The 11,062-nt window shown below is 37.0% G+C and overlaps 1 protein-coding gene and 1 pseudogene across 1 annotated transcript in view; one reads left to right on the top strand and one right to left on the bottom strand.

Moving 5' to 3' along the window:
* Nucleotides 1-425: 425 nt before the first annotated feature.
* On the bottom strand, nucleotides 426-1,634 carry LOC139435143 (E3 ubiquitin-protein ligase TRIM39-like; annotated as a pseudogene).
* Nucleotides 1,635-4,210: 2,576 nt separating this feature from the next.
* lig3 (ligase III, DNA, ATP-dependent) overlaps nucleotides 4,211-11,062 on the top strand; it is a 26,689-nt gene continuing 19,837 nt past the window's right edge. Inside the window, exons 1-4 of the mRNA XM_034098926.2 lie at nucleotides 4,211-4,300; nucleotides 5,407-5,969; nucleotides 7,608-7,736; nucleotides 10,497-10,727. Of these exons, the coding sequence (XP_033954817.1) occupies nucleotides 5,435-5,969; nucleotides 7,608-7,736; nucleotides 10,497-10,727 (895 nt within the window). The 5' untranslated portion in view covers nucleotides 4,211-4,300; nucleotides 5,407-5,434. The remainder of the gene's footprint in view (nucleotides 4,301-5,406; nucleotides 5,970-7,607; nucleotides 7,737-10,496; nucleotides 10,728-11,062) is intronic.

The following is an 11,062-nucleotide window of genomic DNA, read 5'->3' as shown; positions in this document are numbered from 1 at the left end:
AGTTTACATTTTCATGCAGAGAAATATCAGTTGAGGTTAACAGAAATCCTCCTGAACAATGACAGCCTCCATGGCTACACAGACACAGGAAGGAGCGCCGCCTAAAGAAACTCCAACATCTACAGAACAACTCACGAGAAGATGTTAAAGCACATCCCATCATGTTTGATTGACAGCTGATCTCTGTGCAGTGACGACATGAACAATCAGCTCTCAGCAACAATCAAATCAAATCAAGTTTTATTTATATAACACATTTATAAACGATTTTTGGTCGAGCCAAAGTGCTGTACATATAATAAAAATAGCCTACAGTAGAGACACTTTACAGCAAGGATGGACACACAATGAGTTTAAGAAGTAGAAGAGTTCCTCAGATGACTTCAGGCTATTTCAGTTTACAAAACTCATCTGTGGCTCCATGATTAATAAAGCAAAACTCCAGCATGTAGCGGCTGAGTGAACGTGGTCTGCACTCTGTGGAGGAGAGTCATGGTTTCAGAGACGCTGTAGAAGGACAGAACACCTGCTCTGTGATCCAGGTACACTCCTACTCTGGAGGACAGAGGACCTGAGACGGGAGTGCGGATACTGTTGAAAATAAATGAATAACTGTTTCGATTTGTTATTGAATCCGAATGCACATTCATCCCCCACCCTGCTCTGCTGATATTCTTGTATGCGACAGCTACATTAACTCCTCCTCTCCCTCTCCGCTCCACCTCCCAGTAACAACGTCCAGTCAGACTCTCTCTACTCAGGACCTGAGAATAATAAGTGAACCTGTCTGGGTGACTGGAATAACACTGATCTTGTTTCATGAATGTTGCTTTTCTTCTCCCCTCAGATAATACCAGCCGTGAGTGTGCTGTGTTTGGATCCAGAGCGATTCCCTGTGAATATGTGAAGAACCCAGCTCTGGAGGCGGGCTCTGCTGCTGACAGTAACACATCTGACAGGGCCGCCGTCATTTCCTCAAAGTAGCTCAGAGGGCGGATGTTGATGCTGGAGGATTGTGTAGGTTCACTGAGGAATGAGAGTGAGGTGTTGTTGTGCAGAAACTGGTTGTCATTTCATTTCATTTTTTTTTTGTGATCCTGTGTGTGAGACAGCAGCTTCAGCTCAGCGTCTCTCCTCTTCAGCTCTGAGATGTCTTCTGCTGCAGCTGACACCGTGTCGTGGCCCTCATGGTCATGTATAGTGCAGATTAAACAGATACACTGCTGATCAGTGCGGCAGAACATATTCATCACCTCGTCGTGACGAGAGCAGATGTTCTCCTGGAGCTTCTTGGAGGGCTCCACCAGCTTGTGTTTTTTAAAGACAGGTAATTCATCACAGGCCACGTCTCCAGCTCCAGCATAGCAGTGATCAGCAGGAGCAGCTTGGAGTCCAGTCTTCTTCAGCTCCTCCACTAAAGCTGCTAACATGGTGCTTTTCAGCAGCACAGGCCTCGGTGTGAAGCTCTGCCTGCACTGAGGGCAGCTGTGGATTAGCTCTCCATCCCAGTGCTGTTTAATACACTTCATGCAGTAGCTGTGTCCACAGGGAATAGTGACCGGATCCTTCAGTAGATCCAGACAGATCGGACAAGAGAAGGTTTCCCTGTCCAGCTGAACTCCTTTCTCCGCCATCTCACCTCTCAGTAGCAGCGAGTGTCTGAGTTTAACTTCCTGAGAGCTGAAATTAGTTTGACAGGTGAACTGAACAGCATGTGTGATGTGGCTGTCAGCTCTTGGACTTTACCCACATGTTGGTTACACCCATCCTCCTCAGTGTGGATCCAAAGGGTACGAAATACAGAGTGGAGCTGGCTGTGTCTGAGAGCAGGAAGAAGAGAGAGGGCTTATCTGATTCATTCCAGGAGGTTCAAGGTTCAAGCCTTTTATTAGTCATACGTGCATAGCTACAGTGTAGTTATGTCGTTTAAAATCTTAGGTCAAAGGCTCCTCCAACAGAGCAACACAATAAAAGAGAAAAATACAAAAAATAGTGCAGGTAACAAATATCTCCTGAAAATGAATTCACAAGGCAGTGAAAACTAAAAATCCATGCTTTTTCCTCATGAATTAACAACACAGGCGTGGCTAAAGAAGAATCACATTTAGGTAATGGAGGGGCCGAGCCAGTCTCCGGACCTCAATCCCATAGAATATCTGTGGAGGGAGCTTAAGCTTCGAGACGCCAAGCATCAGCCTCAACACCTGAGGGATTTGGAGAAGGTCTTCAGAGAGGAGTGGACCACAATCCTTCCTGAGATGGGCACAAACCCAACTACAAGAAGTGTCTGACCTCTGTGTGTCCAACAAGGGTTTCTCCACCAAGTGAAAGACATGTTTTGCAAGGGGATGGGCCGGCCCTTGGCATAGGTAGTATAGGCGAATGCTAAGGGCGCATCAACCCATCAGGGGCGCCAAAAATTGGATTAACACAAATACAAAATTAAAACCTATAATTGCACACTAAAACCATTATTTCAAAAAAAGAACAATGTCAAATAAACCTCTGGTTTTTACTGGGGCTGGGGCAGTTCAACTTGATTTTGGGGGGGTGTGCCATAGTTTATGGGCGCTGTACGTAATATAGGCGTTGTTCTGTTAGTATAAGATAATAAGATGTACTTTGTTGATCCAAAATCGGGAAATTGTGTTTTTATGTAATTTAATTAATTTTTTTTTTTTTATTTCTAACTCCCCCCCCCCCCCCCCCATCAACACCCATATGATACAGAACTGAATTTTCTGTTTCTTTATGAATATTTTACAAATCACTCCCCTTTTAAACTGTATTCTTGTTTATTAATAACAACTTTTTTATTTTATACCTGTTTTTCACCTATTCTCTTATTTTTTTATAATTATAATGATTATATAAAGGTGTGCCTTTACCTCACCGAGCTGAGGTTATCAGAGCTCTCTGAAGCTCTCCCCCCGCGGCCGCTTACACAGTAAATTCCAATGTTAATAAAAGTACACAGAAGCTGTATCCATAGATCTCTTAATTTTACTCTCAATGAGCACCAGATTGATGCTTTTAACTTCAACATTTAAATCTTCCCGGGGATGAGGATGTTAGGTCCACCCCCCACTTAAATCATGTTCAAATGGATAGGATACTTAATACAGTTGCACACATCTTGTGTCCATATCTTTCTGTTTTGGTGGTCATGCCACAACCGTGCATGCGCGAGTCATAGTGAGTGTCTGCATTTTCGAGGGGGGGGGGGGGGGGCGCGCCAGCTAAAATCTTGCCTAGGGCAGCAAATTGGTCAGGACCGGCCCTGAGGGGATCAAATACTTATTTCACAGTTAAATGCAAATCAATGTTTATCTTTTATAATTTCTTGATTTTCTTTTTGATATTCTGTCTCTCATTAGTCAAATAAACCTACCATTAAAATGATAGACTGTTAATGTATTTGTAAGTGGGCAAATTAACACAATCTGCAAGGGATCAAACCACTGAAACAACATACTGTAACGCAGCTATAGTTAAGTGCATGGGGTTAAGTGCTCCAGTTCAGCAGATGGCGGTAGAAACCTCCTGTTTAAAGGTCCTCCATTTATCTGTGAACCCCAACCATCCTTATAGCCACGACAGCCAATTCAATGCAGCCCATGCTGTGTAGCTCATTTAGCTCCAGCTAGTCGTGTCAAGTCAAATCAAGTCCAACCAGAGAGCTACCGGGAATGTGATGCATGTCCTTCAAAATAATATTCAGAATCAGAATTCGTTTATTAGACACTCAGAGGGGACATTTACAGTGTTTGAGCAAAAGTGGCGTAGCAGGTAAAAAAGGAAAGCAATAATAAAGAGTAAACTAACTTATTAAATATAGAGAAAAGCACATATTAATAATATAATAAAAATAAGGACAAGTAAGTACACAACCATGGCTAAAAATGGGGAGCAACCATTTTATGAACTGACAAATAACACATTAAGTTGTTGAGACATGTGTACAAATGTTGGGACACTTTACACTGTATGTTTTTACATTAGGAAAACGTGTTTATATTCAAATAAAGCGAAACATTGTACCGAGAAATGCACATCACATTATGTACGAGGCGTAGAAACAGTGTTCTCTTATTGTAAAGATATGACACACTCAATTATATCGATATCAAATGTAATGGATACACATTAATTAGTAATAGAGCTTTTATTGTGTGGACCCATACGGGAAGTGGTTGAACCTTTAACGTAATTGACGTTTACTTGACACTGGTTTGCTAACAACAATGAGAAGGAGTAGCAATTTAAACGGTGCTAACACATTTTGCTAAGCTTTTTCAAGGTACAGTTTGCTACATATATGCATTGTTATTACCGACATGAAAACCTATTTCTGATAGTTGTTTCGCAATTAGCTTTGTAGCTGTCTAGCATTAGCTGTGTGTGTGTGTAGAACAGAGGGAGTATGTTAAAGCTAATCAAGTAGCTTCAGGCTAACAATTGCCTGCGTGTAATTATCAGACACGTAGACTGTACACACTTTACCTTAAAACGGCTATAAAACATCATAATGGTAAATCGAAATGCTGTCTTTTCACATGAATGAAATGTTATTTGTAAATGTATTTAATGTAACTTGTGAAAAGACGCAAAAGCGCTTTGTGTGTTTACATAATAGAAGTTCCACCTCCATACAAGGTGCATTTACTTTGAGCAATAATTGTCAGATGTATTGGATGTGCAGAGATTTAATAGCAAGCAATTGACGTTGCACCATCATATCCTTTGTTATATTTAAATCAATCCTCCAACAATGTGCAGGTGCCTTCAAAACGTAGACGTTTACTAAAACTAGTCATATAATAATGATATAAGTATTATGTGTTATTCCTAACACCCAGTGGTTTGGCTTTGCTGGCCCACAGTGTTTCTTAAAAGTCCTGAGAAGTTGGTAAAGTTTCCTTTTTACTTTAATATCAAGAATATATGCTTGAATTAAATCAACTAACCCCTTTAATTTTCTACCTTTTCAAAAGTATTAGGTGTTTTATCTACAGGATTACATGTTTAAACCAACAATATTTTAATGTTTAAAATGAGACACTCCCGTGCTTTTTGGTCTGGAATTATTGGGTTTGCACGTATTTAATTGCAAGTAACTATCTTTGCATTATCATCTCCTTTTTCACATTCCACTCCATCCTCAACCAATATGCTGATTATTATTCAAATTGTAGAAGTCTAATCAAATTAGTAAGATCACAGTAATGGTGATATTTATGTCATTATGTATAGAGCTCACTTTCCCTGTAATATGTGTATGTTCTTTTTTTAAAGCTAGTCTTTTGTATTTAGATGAATACATATCAAAGTGTCATACGCCAAACATTTCTATTGAACAAAACATATGTATTATCATTACCCATGATCTCCCTTTGCTTTCTTCAGGTTGATACCTTCCCTCCGTCAGGACTGGATGCAGAGACCGCTCGTTTTATTATCTAAAAAGACTGTCTCTGCCGGCTTTCAGCCTCTTGGCACACTTGTCAGGTGTCAGCCACTCTGGAAAGGGTCTAGAAACCGCTCTGTCCCTTCATGCTTTAAACAAATACCCCCAACTGTTCATGCATTTAACATTTCCCGGCAAAACCACAACTTTTCCTTAGTATCCAGAATCCTGCGGAAAGATTCTTCCCGTCTTTCTTTGCAACCATTTTTCTCCGAGATGGCAGACCAGAAGTTCATCGTGGAGTACGCCAAACGTGGCACTGCAGGATGTAAGAAGTGCAAGGAGAAGATTATGAAGGGGATAGTGCGCATCGGGAAGGTCGTTCCAAACCCCTTCAGCGAGTCTGCAGGAGAAATGAAGGAGTGGTATCACTCCAAGTGTATCTTTGAGAAGATGGAGAAAGCCAGAGCCACCACCAAGAAGATCGAGGACATCACAGACCTGGAGGGCTGGGAGGAGCTGCAGGACGAGGACAAGGAGGCCATCAACAAACATGTCTCAGGTACCAGGGTGTCCGCGGGGTCTTAAAAAGTATTACAAGTTGATCAATCAATTTAGCGAAAAGATTCTATTCAAAAGTATTAAAAAGTATTAAACTGTATTTTCCATGGTATTACATTTTGTAGCTTGTTTTCAATAAGTATATGAAGTGTCCAAAGAGGTTGTGTTCTACAGTCTGCCTGAATGTAGTCATGGCGTAGGTGTGTCGTGTGATTCTGTGGAGTTTATTGATGGCATCCCGTTGGGTTTGACGTCGTCTGAACAGGACATCGCACGCTCACTGCTTGATAGCGCGAAGGTCCGTTTACGCCGGTTGCTAGGCAACATCGTTATGGGGAAATGCAAGTCTGCGTCCAAATGGTTGGAAGATAAGGAGGAAGGACAATCAATACTGTATATAGTCAATGTGAGGTAAAGTGTGTCGCCAAGGTAACCGGTTAAAACTCAAAGTGGCGATGAGGTCTTAAAACATATGGAAAGGGTCTTGAAAAAGGTCTTCAAAGGTAATACATCTGACTTCAGGATTCCTGCATATACCCTGGGTTAGGGCTGCTCAATTAATCGTATTTTAATCGCGATTACGATTATGGCTTGCAACGAATACGAAAACAACGTAATCGAAATAAAACGATGATTTTTTTATTATTATTATTACTTTTTTTAAATAATTTTTTTTTGTTTTGGTTTTTCAGTTGAGTTATACTTAAAGTTCGGGGTAATCAACTGTTAAAAACATACTGTTCACATTTTTTTTTCTCCAATAAATAGATGTTTTCAAAGTCAATGAATAATCGCAATTAATAATCGCAATTATTGACCCAAAATAATCGAGATTATGATTTTTGCCATAATCGAGCAGCCCTACCCTGGGTACACACTTAGGAAGACTTTACATAAACAAAGATTCAAAGGTTTTATTGTCATATGCACAAAGCTACAGTGTAGAAATGGCAATGAAACTCTTCTGACCCGAGCTCCTCCAACGATGCAACATTTATAATAAAATACAAAAATAAAAAGTACTGCAAAAGGTCTATAAATAGACATTTGCTTTCTTTACGCGCATAACCGTTTATTGTGTACTCCTACACTCACTTGGATCTGCTGTGTATTGAAACGGATCTTTGATCTCTAGAGAGCACATGAAGAGGAACGACTGTCGAAGTGATCAATATGTAATCACACATTTAAAAAGTCAGCAGTTAGGAGGCTGACCAATGTCTGGAGTGCAGTGTTGATTCTTACTTATATGTCCGAAAGACTGCAGTTAAAGATGCATTACACAAATTATATTTTTTACCGAAAAAGATATATTCTTAAATTGAAATATACAATTCTTTATTATAATTGCTTGATTTGATTAATAATCAGATGTTTTAAGTACAAATCCCTGCTGACGACAAACCGATTTACGACCCTGTTCGGTACATCCTGACTTTACACTATATAAGCTGAGATAACTCTGCTCCTTCTTGCAAGAATAAATTAGTACCTGACTATTGATCTTCAACCCGGTGTCGAGTGATATTTTCCTAACACTTTCAGTCACAGTTGCTTACAAGTAGTGAAACATAAAAATAGAACACAATATTCTTCTAAATAATATTCTTAAGGAATCTCACTTCTTTTTCTCTTGCAGACCTGACGGCCAAAGTCAACTCGACCCCGAAGAAGAAGGTTCAGGCGAAGCTGAACGCGTCGGGTCAGACGATGGCGCCTCCTGCCGACCCCACGCTCAACGCTCCACGCAAGTTCTCAGGCTTCACCGGTAACAGACAGGGTTTCCTATTCATTCACAAGAGATGAAACAGAACTACACACTGGTCCATATAACAACACAATTAACTGATGCATTCTGAGAGCCTAACATATATTATTCTCACATGGAGGATCATACCACACTCGGTCTCAAATGTAATTTTCATCCATCTTGATAAGCTTGTAAAATGTAAAGAGACTGTTATGACCTGGCTCAAAAGGCCACAACAAAGAGGAGACACACCATATCAACGGTTCACAACATATGTTTATTTAAGCAAGTAAATCAAATTGACCAAATTAATTCAGTGCAAAGTGAGTAAAGCATGAGGTGTGGACGTCAGTAGTGTATGCTGGGTGAGGGTTGCATGGACATGTGTGTGTGTGAGGGTGTTGAGGTGCACAAAGTGAAGCAACTGGAATAACTAATAGCATACTCAACAGAAGTTGGAAGTAACCAATCATCAGGACTTGTTTGCTTCACCGGTGCGAGCCAGGCTTTCTTATTCATTATCAAAAACAAACAAACAGTAAAACAAGTTAGTAGAACAAAAACAATTATTAATGCAAGGAATATAAAAAAATGTGTTTTCCTCATACTGAGAGTCAAAAGATACTTTTTCAATCAGAAAAACATGTTCTTTAATTATTATTTTCAAACGAAGGAACATACGCTTTATGTGAAATGTCATTTTCATCTACTTTAATTAACTGGCTTTTTAACGGCCAGCAACAGCAGTACCATCCGAGATGTAGAGACACACTTCAGTTTAGAAGTAACCAATCAGTCAGGACTTGTTTATACGATGGCTCTGTGTAATAGCATCTCTACAAACATTTAACCTGTACACTAAAGACAGTATTTGGCCCCAAGTTTTGGATGAAAAAGCTGAATTACTAACGTCTGGAAAGGAGTTTAGAAAGACATGCCGGAAGCTTTTCTTACACACAGCCTGGACTTCAGCATACAGAGGAACATGTTCATATATTTTGGTTAAAAATGTTTGAATTAAGGCAAAGTTCAAGAGGGGTAAGTATCTCTTTAATATTCCATGCCTCACATACTTATGTATATATATATATATATATATGTGTATATATATAGATGTATATATATACAATATATATATATTAAATATTCATGGGAATATTTGTCATTGTTCAAATTATAATAAACATTTGCATAAAGCATATTTGTCCACTCATATGTTGATAACAGTATTCAAAACTTGAAAAATATTCCTCTAAGGTACATTTAGAACAGATAAAAAACGTGCGATTTAATTTGCGATTAACTATGGACAATCATCATGTATGTATATATATGTATATATGTATGTATATATGTGTATATATGTATGTGTATATATATATGTATGTATGTATGTGTATATATATATGTATGTATATGTATATATATATGTATGTATATGTATATATATATGTGTATGTATATGTATATATGTGTATATATGTATGTATATATATATATGTATGTGTATATATATATGTATGTATATGTATATATATGTGTATATATATATGTATGTATGTGTATATATATATGTATGTATGTGTATATATATATGTATGTATATGTATATATATGTGTATATGTATGTGTATGTATATATATGTGTATGTATATGTACATATATGTGTATATATATGTATATGTACATATATGTATATATATGTATATATATACATATATGTATATGTACATATATGTATATATATGTATATATGTACATATATGTATATATATGTATATATATACATATATGTATATATACGTATATATATGTATATATATACATATACGTATATATACGTATATATATGTGTATATATACATATATGTATATATACATATATGTATATATATGTGTATATATACATATATGTGTATATATACATATATGTGTATATATACATATATGTATATATATGTATATATACATATATATACATATATGTATATATATGTATATATACATATATATACATATATGTATATATATGTATATATACATATATATACATATATGTATATATATGTATATATACATATATGTATATATATGTATATATATGTATATATACATATATATATACACATATATGTACATATACATATATATACACATATATATACATATACATATATATATGTATATATACATATATGTATATATATGTGTATATATACATATGTGTATATATACATATATGTATATATATGTATATGTGTGTATATATATATGTGTATATATACATATATGTATATGTGTGTATATATATGTATATATATACGTATATATATGTATATATATATACGTATATATACATATATGTATATATATATATATATATATATATGTGTATATATATATGTATATATATGTATATATGTGTATATATATATGTATATATATGTATATATGTGTATATATGTATATATGTGTATATATATATGTATATATATGTATATATGTGTATATATATATGTATATATATGTATATATGTATATATGTGTATATATATATATGTATATATGTATATATGTGTATATATATATATGTATATATATACGTATATATATGTATATATAATAACTTGCTTTATATTTTGTTACTGTACATTTGTAATTCAACATTTATATTTTCTACTTTCTAGTTTTTTTCTAGTCTTTTAACTTGTATAGTACAATGCCATTATGCTGCTGCAACACAAACACTTTTTTATTCCCCTTCACTGTTCTTTCAGCTACGAAGGCCGGCAGCTCCAGCAGCCCGGGTCCTTCCTCCTCTTCCTCTTCTCCCTCCTCTTCCTCGCCCAGCCAAGGCAGCGCTCTGTCCTCTCAGCTGTGCGACCGCAACCACAAGGACTGTCTGCTCAGAGAGTTCAGGAAGCTCTGTGCCACGGTTGCCGAACACAACAGCTACAACACCAAGACGCAGATCATCGAGAAGTTCCTCAGGAAGGGCTCCGCCGGAGGTGAGGGGGTTAGAAATCATGTTTGTATTCATTGTGTCTATGGGCTTTAGCGTCTGATGTATTTTCTACATAAACATGTGTCCCCGGTGTGTCGGGGAACTCAAGTAGCGTCAGAAAATAAAACCCTCTCTCTTTTCCTCCGTACCCAAATCTCTAAAAACGGGGAACAACGGAGCTGATCCAGATTTTCATCCGATATGACGTAATATCTGAAATGTGGACCCACGGCCCAATCAGAAAGTTGCTATCAGAAACAATGCCCGACTGTTTTGGACGTAATATGGTCGGTGTTTACATTAGCATCGCTAACACTCAGAGCTAACCTGTACTGGAGA

The sequence above is a fragment of the Pseudochaenichthys georgianus genome, chromosome 14 (assembly GCF_902827115.2).
Source record: "Pseudochaenichthys georgianus chromosome 14, fPseGeo1.2, whole genome shotgun sequence".
NCBI classification, from domain to species: Eukaryota; Metazoa; Chordata; class Actinopteri; order Perciformes; family Channichthyidae; genus Pseudochaenichthys; species Pseudochaenichthys georgianus.
Note: the sequence above shows the minus strand (reverse complement) of the source record. Positions and strands in the feature narration are given on the sequence as shown.